This window comes from Hyperolius riggenbachi, chromosome 6 (genome assembly GCF_040937935.1).
Source record: "Hyperolius riggenbachi isolate aHypRig1 chromosome 6, aHypRig1.pri, whole genome shotgun sequence".
NCBI classification, from domain to species: domain Eukaryota; kingdom Metazoa; phylum Chordata; class Amphibia; order Anura; family Hyperoliidae; genus Hyperolius; species Hyperolius riggenbachi.
In genome coordinates this window covers 152,154,673-152,170,966 of record NC_090651.1, presented here as the reverse complement: position 1 = coordinate 152,170,966, position 16,294 = coordinate 152,154,673, and the positions used below count along the sequence as shown (strand labels likewise).

The window sequence follows — 16,294 nt, the reverse complement described above, 5'->3', positions numbered from 1 at the left end:
GTTAACCGTAGTTGATAGGCACCCAAGTGAGGGTAAAGGAGTGCTAGGCTTATATGGTGCTGTAGTCCAGCAGCTCCCAAAGCATGAAGAGTAGAGATCAGCAGCACCACAGGGATGTTATTGCATAAAAGAAATAAAGCCCAGGGACAGCGACAGACGCTGTTTCGGAGGTGAACTCCTTCCTTAAGCTGTATAGGCTCGCTCACTCACAGTGACCCTATACAGCTTGAGGAAGGAGCTCACCTCTGAAACAACATCTGTCGCTGTCCCTGGGCTTTATCTCTGTTATGTAATACAGAGCTTAAATGCATCCCTGTGGTGTTGCTGATCTCTAGTTTTTATGTATTGTACTGCAGAACAGATTTAGATTTACTATTCTATAGCATTTGGATTTGTCTAAAAATCTGTTAATATTGATAATTCATGGCTACATATATAACAGGTCTCCAGTGCTCTTACCTGACTTAAATGTGGCTGCCATGCTGCCCCCGCTTCTGCACACTCCATTGTGTGACGTCACCACAGTGGTGTACTGTTCTCCACATAACAACTGTTGGACCTGGCATGATGTGTCTCTACCATAGCAACTGCGGTTGTCTCCATGCAAACTGATCACTGATGACGTGTAATTAATGGCTCCCATAGAATTATCCCAGGACAGAAGCACTGAGTTATTTGTACAGTCTACTGAGTTTGCCACGTTCAGAGGTACACAAGAGGCTGGTGATCAGAAGTGATACAAAGTATTAGGCTCAGTTGTCACTTATGTGCTGCTAGAATATAAAGCCAGGTGGCTTACTGTTACCATATGGGAGTCAAAGAACAAAATACATCTTTCATTAACATTACAATCATATATAGAAATATTAGAAATGAGAGTCATAAACTGAACACTAGCATAGATTTCACTAGTTAGTGTAACAACAGGTGTGCAACTGGCCTAAATCTGATGTCTGTGCTATTGAAAAGTGTATGCCTGCTGTACAGTGTATGGCTAGCTTATGTGTAAATGTCACAATGCCTTTACCCACCCCTCAGGCTCACTGCTCTGGTACCTGATGCCACTTATGAATCTACACACTCCTTCACATCCATCAGAGATTGATCAGGCAAATTAGGTACTGGGGCAAGTAGCAGCTTTGGCTTTCCTTGCTTGCCACCTGACCTTTTTGGTAATGTGACCCCAGGGACATAGGTCAGAGTTTGGGGTCAGCCAGACTTGAGAATAACTGTGCCCTAAACATCTGCTAAAATTAATTTGTGGCTTATCTGATTCTGCTTCCTAGATGCAAAATATCCGTAAAATCTACTATTTCCAGCTGTACAACATACTGTATTTAAAATAAGGCCCATCTTATCCATAGAGACCACCATAATCTTACTAAATGCCTTTATGATCTCTCACCTCAACTACTGCAACCTTGTGTTATTTGGTACATTCTTAACCTTTCTGCTTTTCCAGTGATTTTCCAATGTCTTTTGCATTTATAGCCGCATTTAAAGCCTCAACCATTCACAGCTCCAAGACTTTTCTAGGGCTGTGCCAAGTCTATGGAACTCTATTCCTAATTCTATTAGGTTTGCTCTTTCCTTTAAAACATTTAAACAGGCTCTTAAGATCATCTACCTCTTCCAAACTACCTACCCATCTTCCTCTATCTCATAACTCTTAATTACTATTTAGCTAAAATCTCTTACCTGTTGGGTCCAATACTCCATTCTTCATGGAATGTAAGAAAAATTAGGCTAGCTCTTCTATATGACATTTTGCACTTGTTAGCTATGTACTTCAGATGTGTAATTTTCAGTCCATTATTTATTGTACATTATACATTATTGTACATTGCTATGTAATAATGTTAGCATGTTACACAAGATAGTAGGAATACATTTTGACATTACACTTACCAGAGTAGGCCTTTACAGTTTGGCTCAATGGCCCTGCACACTGCTTGTTAATAGCATATACTGATGCATTGTATTCATGTCCACATGGAAGGCCAGGAAAGGTACAGTTCATGCCCGTGGAATTACATGTTGTATTGACTCCATCAGATCCCATAAGATAGGAAGTAAAACTTTCACTGTTAGCCATCTGTGACCAAGACAAAGCTACAGATCCTGTACCACAGTCTGTTTGTGCCACAACCTTATCGGGAGCACATGGAGCTGAGGAAAGACACACAAATAAGTCTATAAACCTCATGTGAAGACTTATCATATCTGACATGATCCTAATGACCTTTGTTGTGTTCTGTTGTCAAGTTGCCACATATCAGGATACAAACAGGTATGTTTCTAGAATTAATTCTAGAGGAGCAAGAATGCAGACCCAAGTGGCATTAAGTGGTGATGATCAAAACCACAGCAAGCTATCTACTCCCAGCCTTTATCTATTTATCTTAGCGAGAGATGCCATCTATGGATACTAACATTTCAAATAGCCTCTGGGGACTTTTTTGTTCCAAAGTTGATATCTTTAAGAGGAACTGTCGCGGAAATATTAAAATGTAAAACACATCCAAATAAGAAGTACATTTCTTCCAGAGTAAAATGAGCCATACATTACTTTTCTCCTATGTTGCTGTCACTTACAGTAGGTAGTAGAAATCTGACATTACTGACAGGTTTTGGGTTAGTCCATCTCTTAATGGGGGATTCTCAGCATGGTCTTTATTCTTTATAAAGATATTCCCTGAAAAAAGATTTATACAAAGATGCTGGCCAGCCTCCCAGCTCGCTGCACACTTTTTGGGCAGTTGGACGGAGCAAATGCCATCCACTAAGTGCTTTTAAAAAAAAGTAAACCCTGAGAACCCCCCATGAGAAGATGGGCTAGTCCAAAATCTGTCGGTAATGTCAAATTTCTACTACCTACTGTAAGTGACAGCAACATAGGAGAAAATTAATGCATGGCTCCTTTTACTCTGGAAGAAACGTACTTCTTATTTGCATATGTTTACATGTATTTTACATTTTAAGATTTTTGCGACAGAGGTCCTTTAAGCTCTTTGAACGACCTTGCAGAATTTTAAGCCACATTGGGCTCTATTCATAAAACATTTGCTGGGAAAAAAATCTTGGAGGGAAAATACCGCATTGGTATTTTAGACTTTTCTGTGCTAATTCATAAAAATGTTTACACTTGCGATAAAAGGTCGAGGAATTCCCGCACTAAACTGGAGGTGCTGCTGAGTTGTTACATTTTCGCTGTGCAGAGACAGAGTTAGTATAAAGGAGGCAGCTCCAGCATCCCTTTCCATGTGCATTTTTTTAATTGCCTCTCCTTGCCCTGAATCTGCGCTGAATCTGTCTAATAGTCTTTCTAAACAATCTATTTAATTGCTGCAGCTTAAAAGAACTTCCAGAAATGTTACACATGCAGGCTTTCTGATGGGAAATTTATATGAAAACAGGTACCCAAGGGATTAAAAAACACAGCCTTGGTATTCCAGGATGCCTTTTTTGCTCTGCTCTCACTGCTGCTGCCTGGGAGGTCTGTCCACATTAGCTTGCCTGTTATCTTGCCTGTTATCGCTGGCTTATCTCCTTTTCTAAACAGTCGGTGTTCTCCGTTCCCATTCCACCTGCTCTAATGTTTATGAATTGACATGTAGTGACAGGCGCGTCGTTAGGGCAATAGATCCGAAGCACGGGCTACGGATCCTGTCCACAGTGCCACGAACCTCTGAACGCCTGCTGCGGGGCACTCTGAAAGGAAGCGTCGGCGTCTGTTGCCATGACGCCTCCGCTCTATGCTCCCCTCCGTGGCCAGCCCAGTACACATGCGCATAGTGCCAAGCTGCTGCTCTGCGTATTCTCCCTGTCATCTCGGAAGACTCTGCCACCCTGAAGCTCCACCTCCCAGCAGGGTTTGAATCGGAGCGCATTATTACTGGAGTTGACAGGGAAGCAGAAGCATGTCCAGTGAGAGGACTGCGGGCACCTGGACTTCACCACACTGAAAAGTGTTCAGTGTAGTAGGACTGAGGATAGAGCGAGCAAGTCTTCAAAGCTGCAGACAGACTGACCGGGAGAAGATTAAAGCCAGCGACACGGAGTATACAGCGGCAGCTAGTCAGCTGCTCCCTGAAGACTGCATGTCTGGAAGAAGGTAATATACTCCATCTGGCTTCTACTCTGGATTGTTTTCTTTCTCTCATCTCTCCCCCCCTCCCTTTATATCTCCTATGCTGTGTTCACAGTGAAGTGTGTGTGTACAGTGTGTGTAGTAAGTGTGTGTGTGTACAGTGTGTGTGTGTGTGTGTACAGTGTGTGTGTGTGTACAGTGTGTGTGTGTGTGTGTACAGTGTGTGTGTGTGTGTACAGTGTGTGTGTGTGTACAGTGTGTGTGTGTGTGTATACAGTGTGTGTGTGTGTACAGTGTGTGTGTGTGTACAGTGTGTGCGTGTGTGTGTGTGTACAGTGTGTGTGTGTACAGTGTGTGTGTGTACAGTGTGTGTACGTGTGTGTGCGCGTGTGTGCGTGTGTGTGTGCGCGTGTGTATGTGCGTGTGTGTGTGCGTGTGTGCTTGTTCGTTCTAAATTGGGGTAGTATGGAAACTGTGGGTATCTGTGCCTGTACGCCTCTGTGTCCCATCCTGTGTTTGTTGTTTACCTCTCTGTGCCCTAGTGTGTGTGTGTCTGTCCTGTGCCCTGTCCTCTGTGTGTGTGTCTGATCTCTGCTACCTCTGTTGTGTGCAGTATAAGCTGTTATGCCTCATCTACACACAGCGATCCGGCGGCTCGATTAGCCGCCGGATCACCTATTCCGCATCCCTGCGCGTCCCCGCTCGCCGCGCGTGCGTCGGATTCGATCCACCCTCATCCCCGCCCGGCGCCGCTTATCTTCCGCTCGATTCCCTGCCATTGTCCCCTCGTGGGGAAAGAGCAGGGTATCGGCGGTGGCAAGATCCGACCTGTCGGATCTTATCAATCGAGCCGCTGATGCGGCTCGATTGATAAGTAACATCGCTGCGTGTAGATGAGGCTTTACTCGGTGCCTGTACCGATAGTAAACTAGCTGCAGTATGTGCTGATCTTTGCTACCTCCAGTATGTACTGTTTAAGCTGTTACTCTGTTCCTGTACTGATAGTAAACTAGCTGCAGTGTGTGCTGATCTCTGATGCCTCCAGTATGTACAGTATAAGCTGTTATTGTGTCCCTGTATTAATAGTAAACTAGCTGCAGTATGTGCTGATCTTTGCTACCTCCGGTATGTACTGTATAAGCTGTTACTCTGTTCCTGTACTGATAGTAAACTAGCTGCAGTGGGTGCTGATCTTTGCTACCTCCAGTATGTACTGTATAAGCTGTTACTCTGTGCCTGTACTGATAGTAAACTAGCTGCAGTATGTGCTGATCTTTGCTACCTCCAGTATGTACTGTATAAGCTGTTACTCTGTGCCTGTACTGATAGTAAACTAGCTGCAGTGTGTGCTGATCTCTGCTGCCTCCAGTATGTGCAGTATAAGCTGTTACTGTGTCCCTGTATTGATAGTAAACTAGCTGCAGAGTGTGCTGATCTCTGCCAGCTCCAGTATATACAGTATAAGCTGTTACTCTGTGCCTGTACTGATAGTAAACTAGCTGCAGTGGGTGCTGATCTTTGCTACCTCCAGTATGTACTGTATAAGCTTGTATGTGCGTATACATCTTTGATCTATGCCTATACTGATTATCAATTATTTAAATAAAGGACAGGGGGCTCCATCCAATATTTTAATGGGCAGGCCTGTTATCTGTAGCTTACACCGCTGCTAAGTTCATTTAAATTTGGCCCCAACCCATGGCCACGCCCACGCACTGTATGACCACGCCCGTTTTTTTTGCCGCTGCGCGCACCCCCTCACCTTGTGTTCACAGGTGCCCCCGATCTCCAAGGACCCTAGGAACGCCCCTGTGTAGTGACATGCATTGTGATAATCACCACATAAGGCACTCATTTCCCGCACTGCTCAGGAATGTTAGCTTTTCATGTGGAAACAGCTTTTATGAATGGACACTTTGCTAAATGGTCGGGAAAGTCAGCTGTTTTGAGCATTGCCGCATGCGAGAATGCTTTATGAATAGAGGCCATAATAGATTATGTAAACATTTTTAAATTATGATTTTAAAATCATAACTAACATTATAATATTAACTCCTACCAGTACACAAATACAGAGTGGCTTTGCAATAAACCACTCTAGGAATGGAGAGGAGGGGTATTTCCTTCAAAAAAAATCTTCAGACTCTATGAACATTATAACAAAAAATAAAGACAACAATCACGGATGTTGTTCACTTTAAAGGACAAGTAGACTAAAAGAAATATGGTAAGTTTTGGATTGAGTACTTTAAGTCATTGACATGGAACAAGCATAAACCACTAAATTAACCTGATCTGAATACTCTTTTTGTAGCTGGGGTTGAGGCTCAGGCTGTATATTAAAAGTAGAGGATAAATGTGACAGCCAGAAAACAAACATTTAAGGAGGTAAGCAGACAGTACACATTTCCTTCAATTTAAGACAAGGGCCACAATTCACTAAGCTCATCTCTTGTCTTTAATAATGATTCTGTGCTGTTTTTACTGTTATCACCATTGTGATAAAGCATGTAGTATTCACTAAGCAATTTTCCTCAAGTAAACCTTAAAATAAGGATTATGTCCTTAAGTTAAGGAGTGGTTTCTAAGTAAGGTTTCATTCATAAAAATAACAGAATTCTAAAGTTAACAACAGGGGGCCCTATGCAATTACCAAACTCGCCAGCGCTAAGTGCTGGCGAGTTCTTAAATTAGGCGTCAGCAAGGTCGCCTAAAGCAATTGCATTTAACACCCCCCAGGGCTGAAAAGAAGTTCCTTTCCCCCTATGCAATTGCATTTTGCACCCCCCGGGAAGCGATGCTTCCCGCCAAACATAGGTGCTAACTTTTCACCTGCTCTGAGCAGACGCAAAGACCTATTGCTGCTGTCAGCGGTCTGTTTTTGGCATCTGGGAGCCTCCTTTACTAAGGAAACCCCAGATGCCAGTGATTTAAATAGGTAAAGGAGTCAGTTTTGACTCCTTACTTATTTAAAATGTAACTAAAAAACATACCTCCATCGTTCCGGCTCGCCGCATGTGCCACGCCGGTCCTCTGCTCATCTCTGAGACTGTCATTGTTCTCGGAGCCCGGCAAAGCATCTTTGAGTCTTTGGGCTCCCCATTTGTCCACTAGGTGGCCCAATGAGAATCATCCTGATTCTCATTGGTCCAATTACAATCAGGATGAATCTCATTGGGCCACCTAGTGGAGGAATGGGGAGCCCCGGCGGGAGACTCAAAGATGCTTTGCCGGGCTCCGAGAACAATGACAGTCACAGAGATGAGCGGAGGAGCGGCGTGGGACATTCTTCTGAAGGTCCCGTGGTAGCGACGAGCTGCAGGAGGCGACGGGTGGCGGGTAAGAGCCTTGCGACGATGCGCTGGCTCTTGCGACGATGCGCTCGCATCTTCCGGGGAGCGAGGCAGCAGTGTTGTGGTGCTGAAGGACAGCTCCACGGCACAAATGCCTTGCTCCACATCGCTGGCCACACAGGAGCATCGCTCAGCGAATACCTAGTTATGCTCCTTTACGCAAGGACATCGCTCAGGTGAAACTGGCAATTGAATTTGCCGGTAAATCCTGAGCGATGTGAGGAGATAAGAAGCTTGCATGTTTTCAGCTTCTTATCTCCTCGAATTGCATATGGCCCAGGGTGTTAATTCACAGAGAGGAATGCAAGTGTAAAGTGTGTGAGGAGTAATCACCTGACCTGAGCTGTCATTAAGTAGAGTGTTAGTACAGACTGCAATGTAAAGTGAAGCATTCTGAGCTGTCTGCTTTATTTTTTACTAGTTTATACAGAAGGGGACTCTGTATAGAGAGAACTATACACACCAGACACACACACACACACACACACACACACACACACACACACACACACACACACACACACACACACACACACACAGTCACAGTCTCTCTCCTTCCCTTGTTGTCCTACACAGGCTAGCTGTCATCATCCTGAAAGCAGGAGGGGTGGAGGGTGGAGCTACATTCTGCCTGCGTGTGCTCCTCCACTCCCTACCTACTGCATGTGAGAATAACTACAGAGGTGATAACTTAAGGACTAGAGTGAAAAGACAACACTCTCACTGTGAAAGCTTATCAGTACATGTTAAGAAAGCAAGCTTCTTTAGTGAATTAATACTTAAAATACCGATCAATGTGTGGTGATAAGTTTTCACTTGCTTTATTATCACTAGTATGATGTTTTTGAATTGTGGCCAAGATTTCATAGTTGTTTTGGTAAGTTACCAGATTTTTTTATCAATAGAAATTTGTATTGATCATAAAACACTTTTACATCTTGAAGCATTGACATATATTAACAATAAGTAAGGCAGGACAGGAAAGTTCTCCTAGATATGAGTAAAGTCCATTGGAATTTACATGACCATATCGGATAAGTTACCAGATTTTGAACACCTCAGATGATGTATAGCTTTACAATTCTTTGTACCTGTGATAAATGCAGTGGCATTGCTGCTCTGTCCTTGACACTGTGCATTGAATGCTGTGACAGTGAGATTGTAGGTGAGGCCACAGTTGAGATGCGGAATGCCACAAGTGGTGGAAGTGGTGTTGCAAGTATACTGTCCATCTGGTCCTACCACCGATGCTGTGTAATTAGAAGCTCCAGGCGTCTTGCTCCAAGATAAGGCAGCATTATTAACTTGGCAGTCTACATTTGCAGCAACATTCTGTGGCACACAAGGAGCTTAAAATAAAGATATATGGAAATTACTTCATAGTAAAATGAAACTGAGTTCAAACCATCCACAATGCTGTTCAGGTTTAGAATCAATACTGTTGTCAGTCCTTTGCAAGAGCAATAGTATCATTTAGCATAACATATTGGCATTGCTGCACTTAGTGAAAACACAACAGTTTGACTGAATATTGTCAGTAGGTTATATTAGGGACTTGAGATATGGGACACAGTTCCATAGGAAATGTAGCACATTCACTGTATTGATTTCAGAGCATGTTAGTTTACCTGTTTGAATGTTCTGAGAGGAGGTGGATATGCTGCTGCAAGTTGAGCCAAAACTTTGCACCGTCATGTTGTATGTATGTCCACATGTTATGCCATACAGCAGACAGCTGAGCCCTGATGCGTTACATTGACTATTCTGTCCATCTTCTGCACTAATTGATGCTGTATAATTGATTCCACCGAGGGCTGCATTCCAGGAAATCGCTCCATGATCCACACCACACTGAACTTGTATGCTAATGTTTCTTGCTTGACAAGGAACTAAGCAAAAGAATACAAACTGGATATTAATGAAAGTCAAAGAGAAATGGATGATTCATCTTTACCCCACCAGCATTTACTTGTTTCCATGATCATTATTTACAAGCTATCCTGAGGGAGAAAAAATGTTGAAGAACACAAGAGTCGCTATCCCCCCTGCTGATTCATTTAGTCACTGGCTAGTTTGAATAGACGTATGGGTCAATGAGTGCCGTATTCTCCAGTAATCAGACAGCGAGATACCTTATAAGTGGTAATGTAGTAAGCAGTAGGTAAAGCCCCATACACACTCTCAAGAGTGGTCTTTTATGCTCACAGTGGCTCACAGTGATCACAGGGCCAGAAGCCAATAAAAAAGGCTCCTGATTTGTACATACAACTCAACTGTCAATTGGCATTTGTGGTGGTGCATATGCGTGATCACAATGAGAGTGCGTAAAAGCCAGTGTAGTTAAATCTATGCTGTGTCCATATTAAACATCCATAAACACAGTGTAGATTTAACTCTAGGTACTGTAATATCGAAACAGGTAAAGTAACCACTTTTCACAACATTGTTGTATGGGTTAATTATACATTCAATTAAGTAAGCATTTCCTAATAACTAAATTACCTGTGTCCCCTATTGATGAAAAAGCCCTTCTTTGCACCTTTTACAGTTTCGGAATATGTTTGTGGAAACATGTCAGAAAGTAAAGTACAGGAATAATGTATGGTGTAAAAAGTTGAAGACTGGCAATGCACTCTATTTAATATTCAATCCATTCTCAAATAGGTATTTTAACCTCCTCATTATTAGTAGAGGACATGTAGCATGCTCCAATATGGACATTAAACTATTTGTCACTCCATATGTATTTCAACTCACAATACCTTTGCAGCAACGGATATCTCTTCCAGAAGTACATTTTTAAGGGCCTGTTCTCCCTTAATGCAATGCAAAATGGACAATATGGATCTGCACTGCATTCTCATCAGTGCTGTACAGACTTTCCAAACACACAGAGGACTTTAGGCATAGGTAAACCAGGCAGATACCTTGGGTGATGTCTGCAGTAGGGGGCACCATAAAGCTATACTTAGCACATTGGGCTTTAGTGCTGGTTCACTTGGGCTTCTGCACAGGCATAAACAATAACTGCGGCATTCGTCATTCAGGCACTTTTCATTCAAATGAATGGACAAGCCGGTACTGTCATTTGCTGGAATTTGCTCCAATGCTGAGCTCGATCCCGATTTATCCCATCGTCTCTTTTATTCCTGGAAGCGAAATGCAGATTTTAGGATTGCAAAGCGCTGCACTTCCGTGTCTCCATGCGCAGGCCAAAAACAACTAATGCTTCTCTGGTCGCTAGCAGAAAAGCATTCAGGTGAGATGCTGTTGGACGCACAACTGCTAGGGAGGAGAGACAACATCTTAAAGCATATTGGAGTGGCTTCTAGTGAGTGGGTTAAAAAGGGTAACAATGCACTCAGGAACCAGTGTGGGCTATAGATCCAGCATGCCAGATGTTTGAGGAGCTCTGGGATGCCTGTACTCATGCTAGATTCCCAGGCCATATGGCCATGGATTGCCACCTCAGCTAAATTCCATCCAGCATGCACACATAGCTATAGACTTGCTTGTTTAAAGTGGATCTGAACTCATGCATGGGACACAAGTAAAAACAGAGTAATCCACCCTGTTTGTGTTAACACTTTGTCTGCTTCTATGAAAGTAGGACGTAGACACACAGCAGATTTATTGCAGGAGTTCTGTGGGCTGTAACAAATAAATGTTTTTTTTCTTTAAAGGTTATTATGCTGCTGCTTATCTTTTAGAGCAAAGAGGAAGTTCTGAGTTCAGGTCTGCTTTAAATACCATGAATATGATAGCCAAAAGTTACACAGCAATAGAATAGGCAGTTCCTCTGTTAAAAAAAAAATCTGCTTATCACTGTGAATATAGTGATTATTATTATTATTATTATTTTTTATTTATATAGCGCCAACATATTCCGCAGCACTTTACAAAGCACAATAAGACGACAAGGGGAACATATATACAACTAACAAATGTACAGCAGAGTTCCAAGCAGCACAAATATTGTTACAAGAACAGTAAACATTAGGAGGATGACCCTGCCCTTGTGGGCTTACAATCTAATGGGTTGTGGGGGACACACTAGGTAAGGGGGTGGAGGATGGATGAGGCAGTGATTCTTTGCCTCTGATTACATTGTGACAGAGAAGTAAATAAGGGCTATAGAATGTTATACGCTTGTCTGAAAAGGTGTGTTTTAAGAGTGCGTTTGAAGATGCCCAGGTTTGGAGCATGACGTACAGGCTGTGGAAGAGAGTTCCAGATAAGGGATGATGCTCGTGTAAAGTCCTGGAGAGGAGGTGATCAGCTTAGAGGCCAGGAGAATTTCTTGGGAGGAGCGAAGGTTGCGGGAGGGACAATGGCCTCGATTCATCAACACTTAGCAAATTTGTTAACAACAGTTTGGTAAAATACCGAATTTGTTAACTTCATTTCAGGATTCATCACAGTTATCTACAGCTGTTAGCGAACATTCGCTAACGATTCGGTAACGATTCGCTAAAACGGAATAAAGTGCAATTCATGAAAAAGAAAGTGGGCGTGGTTTAGCATTACATTTAGGATTAGTTATCTCCTTCACTGCTCTGTCGTTATTCCTGTCAGATCATTGCTGACAGAGAAGATGGAGCCATTTGAAGTGGTTATGTATCAGCTGAGAATAAGGTCTGCAACCATATAAATTTGTAAGAGAACAGATTTTTTTGCTATAACACGACATCTGCATTTCTCTTGAATCATCTTGTAAGAGAACACAGGCAGTGTCAGGGTTAACTAATTTGCTAGCTGCACTATAATTTTTTAGAAAAGGCTCCTATCAAATTGTGGGATTGTCCCAACCACTTTCAGAATCCTGGTCCAGGTGTAAAGCCCTATTCAGAATGTTGTTACGTAGTGCTCAAAGGACTGCCTTTTACCCACAATTCCATGGGAATCTTATGGCCTTGTGTTAAAGTACCACTGTAAAATGGAAATATCGACACGTTACCGAATGGTTACCGAATTGTTATCGAATTCACACCGAATGAGGAAAAACCTTGATGAATACAACTAGAAATCGCTAAACTTCGAATTCGGTAATATAATAAACTGGAAAAAGTTATCTCAAAGAGAATGATGAATCGAGGCCAATATCTTGAGATTAGTGAGGAGATGTATGGAGGAGACAACTCGTGGAGGGCCTTGTATGTTAGAGTCAGTAGTTTGAACTGGATCCTCTGGGTAATGGGTAACCAGTGGAGAGACCGGCACAGTGGGGCTGCATCGGAAGAGCGTGTGGAAAGGTGAATGAGGCGGGCCGCTGAATTTAGAAGGGATTGGAGAGGTGCTAGCCTGTTTTTCTGGTAGACCACAGAGCAGGGTGTTGCAGTAGTCTAGGCGGGAGACGATTAAGGCATGAACAAGCATTTTGGTGGCTTCTTGTGTGAGGAAGGGATGGATACTACGGAATATATTTTTGAGCTGGAAATAGCAGGTGGTGGTTAATGAGGCAATGTGAGGTTTAAAGGAGAGCTCTGAGTCAAGTATAACCCCCAAGCAGCGGGCCTTAGTGGTTGAGGCTATTAGGGTGTTGTCTACCGTTATGGTTGCAATTGGTGGGGGTGTAGATAGCGATGGTGGAAAAATCACAATTTCACGTTTTAGTCATGTTGAGTTTGAGGAAGTGGGAGGACATGAATGCAGAAACGGCACATAGACAGTCGGGGACTCTGGATAGTAGTGAGGACATAGTGATGGATGGCCCCAGAAAACATGAAGAGTCTGAATCAATGGAGCAGTTTTTAAGACTATTAGCGAGGGAATAATAATGCAAAATGAGTGGTAGTAATTGACGTAATTGACAAACCTCCTATATCTGAACAGATACACATACCTGTGTAAAATGCAGTGGATGTGCTGATGGTGCTGTTGCAAGTGTTCCCAACTGCAATAACAGCCGCATTAAATATTAGACCACAAGACAGTTGCGGGAAACTGCATGATGTAGATGTTGCTTGGCAATAATACTGTTCTCCTTGAGGCCCAGTCACAACTGATGTATAATTCACAGCTCCTTGGGTTCCAGTCCATGTTACAGTTACCACATTGGATCCACAGTCAACATTAGACTGCACTGTGCTTGGTACACAGGGAACTGCAAATAGCACATAGTAAAATGGTTACAGTAAAATAAATAAAACATTTCATGGCAAAAAAATAGTTTTATGAAAGAGAACCAATTCTCAAACCTTTACTGTGTGCTGACAGTGCCTGAAAAGATTAACCAGCAGTACGCAAAGCACTCAGACTGTGTCAACCAATAATCCACATAGCAGCTGAAGCGTATTAGTTGTGTGCATATATACACTTGCTACGTAATGCGTTACACACTTTGTGTATTGCCTGCTAATCCTTAGGGCCCTTTTACCTCAGGGTGGTGCTGTATTTTTACCCCACCTCACCGCCAGGCAATGAAAGTCTATGGAGACTTTCATGCTCTGACGTTATGACGTGACGGGAAGGAAGTGATGGTTTTGACGCATCCCGGATGCAGGGCCAGAACTACGCTATCGCATGGAGCTGCGGCAATCTGTGTTGGCCCAGAAGGAGGACGTTCTTGAAGATGTTTAATGAGAGGGAAACCCTAATGGGGGGAGGAAGGAAGTTCTATAGTGTTGGAGCAGCTATTGAGAAGTCCTGGAGGTGTGCATGGGATTGGGTGCGGTGGGGGGCAGTCAGCTGAAGTTCATTAGTGGAGTGGAGTGAGCGGCTAGGCGGCTTACAATCTAGAGTAGGTGTGTACCTCTGAGTAAGATTGGATTGTAGGTTGGGCAGGTTTTGTGGACAGATTTGTAGGCCAGACACAGTATCTTGAATCTGATTCAGGACTGGATAGGAAGCCATTGGAGGGATTCACGGAGGGCAGCCGCCATGGTGGAGCGATGGGAGGAGTGGATAATTCTGGCTGCCTCATTCATCATGACGGACTGCAGTGGGGCAATTCGGGTCATACTGAGACCAGACAGAAGGACATTGCAGTAGTCAAGGCGGAAAATTATGAGGGCATGGAGGAGGAGTTTGGTGGTGACAGAGGTAAGGAAAGGGCGGATCTTGCAGATGTTATGGAGGGGGAAGTTGCAGGACTTTATGAGGTTTTGGGTGTGGGGGTGAAGGAGAGTACCGAGTCCAGGGTGACACTCAGACAGCGGGCTTGAGAGGTAGGACAAATGGTAGTGTGGTTAACAGTGACATTAACATCTGGGAGGGCCAAGGATAGCCGTGGCTGGGAAAATACCAATCAACTGACTTGTTTTACTGCATGCCCTTATCTTAGTGAATAGACATATATTGAGGTATTTAATGCACAAGTCAACAATTTACCTCACTAGTCTGTAATTTTACTTTTCCACACAGTAACAGCCTTAGGCAAGGAGCACACTAGGCAGTGCAGAAAACCATGCGTTTTCTGCATTGTGCATTTGCAATTCCATTTGTGTTTTTTCAATATGTTCCCTTTAAAAATAGTATGATGTTATATAAAAAACCCAGTTCTCCGCATCTCTCTTGAGATACATTATGTGCATTTACATGCATTTTTGAGAACTATGCAGCAAGTTGTGCATTTTAAAAAACACAGAATGTAAAAAGCACATATATACCGTATGCGTAGGCTTTTATTGTCTGCAAAGAGGGTATCATTTTACGCAATGCTAACAATTCTGCCTGGTGTGCCACTAAGCTTACGGTGCCCATACACTCATTGATTTTCCCATTCATTCCCTGCAGATTTGATTCATCTGCTGGGAGTTGATTCCCCAAAATCGTTGCACTTCATCAAACAGTGCAAAGCTGTGGTTCAATTTATTTTCAATTGATTGCCTGCTGGAATGTATTGGAAATTGATGTGCAGTGTGTGGTAGGAATCAATTCCTTCTGAATCGATTCACTTCAGAAAGGAATCACTTGACATTGGATGGAAAGTGTATGGCCAGCTTTAGTGAATGGACATTTGACAAACTGGTCTTTAAAATCAGCTGTTTTCTGCTATACCAAATGCGGTAATACTCAGTGAACTAAAGCCAATATGTTCAATAAATGTGTAAATCTAAACTTTGTAAAAGCCAATGCATATAAAGTAACTTTTGTTTTAAATGTGTTTGTAACTTCAGATAACATTTATCTTGCATCCTTTTTTTTGCTACATGAGAACTAATTCTAAAAGAATGGTTTGAGGGATTTAATGAAACTATGTTAAACCAAGATGCACAACTAGAAAGAAAATGTTACATGCCAATTTGTTGGGCTTTTAATAAAAAAAAATACAGTGCACTAATCAGAAGTAAAATCGAAGTGACCTTTTGGTATTTGTGCTGCAGAGAATCTTGTGATTACTCTTAAATCAAGATATCAATCAATGAAGGGGCAGTCGACTTCCTTACCTGCGTATAACTTAATTGGGAAGCTGGGTGCACTTGTACAGAGGCTGCCAACAGCTGTCACTTCCACGTCATAGACCTCTCCGCATGGGAGGCTGCTGATCTGACAACTCACATCAGTGCTGTTGCAAACAAGATACTGTTTTGTAGGTGATTTTAGCACTGATAGATAACTCAAAGCTCCAGGAGCTATGCCCCAGTTCAGATGGGCGGCGGAGTTAGAGCAGTCCATGTTAATAGTCACATTCTGAGGCTGGCAAGGAGCTGAAATTATAAAAACAGAATGAGTGTGAATATAGTCAATACAGTAATGTAATACAATAACAATGGAATTACTATATAAGGAAACATAAACTGTATATTGTTTAAAGATTTGAAGATCTGGTCTGAACCTACAAGGACTTTTAATGTGGGGTTTGATATTGATTGATTTCAGCAAACCAGTCAATCAATGTGGTACTTCTCTA

At 42.7% G+C, this 16,294-nt stretch overlaps 1 protein-coding gene across 2 annotated transcripts in view; it reads right to left on the bottom strand.

Moving 5' to 3' along the window:
• LOC137521174 (mucin-3B-like) overlaps window positions 1-16,294 on the bottom strand; it is a 164,443-nt gene that overhangs the window by 142,977 nt on the left and 5,172 nt on the right. For both annotated transcript variants that reach the window (XM_068240097.1, XM_068240096.1), the window contains 6 exons: window positions 15,831-16,091; window positions 13,286-13,546; window positions 9,072-9,332; window positions 8,535-8,792; window positions 1,909-2,169; window positions 460-720 (listed from right to left, as the gene is read on the bottom strand). In XM_068240097.1, coding sequence (XP_068096198.1) covers window positions 460-720; window positions 1,909-2,169; window positions 8,535-8,792; window positions 9,072-9,332; window positions 13,286-13,546; window positions 15,831-16,091 — 1,563 coding nt within the window. The remainder of the gene's footprint in view (window positions 1-459; window positions 721-1,908; window positions 2,170-8,534; window positions 8,793-9,071; window positions 9,333-13,285; window positions 13,547-15,830; window positions 16,092-16,294) is intronic.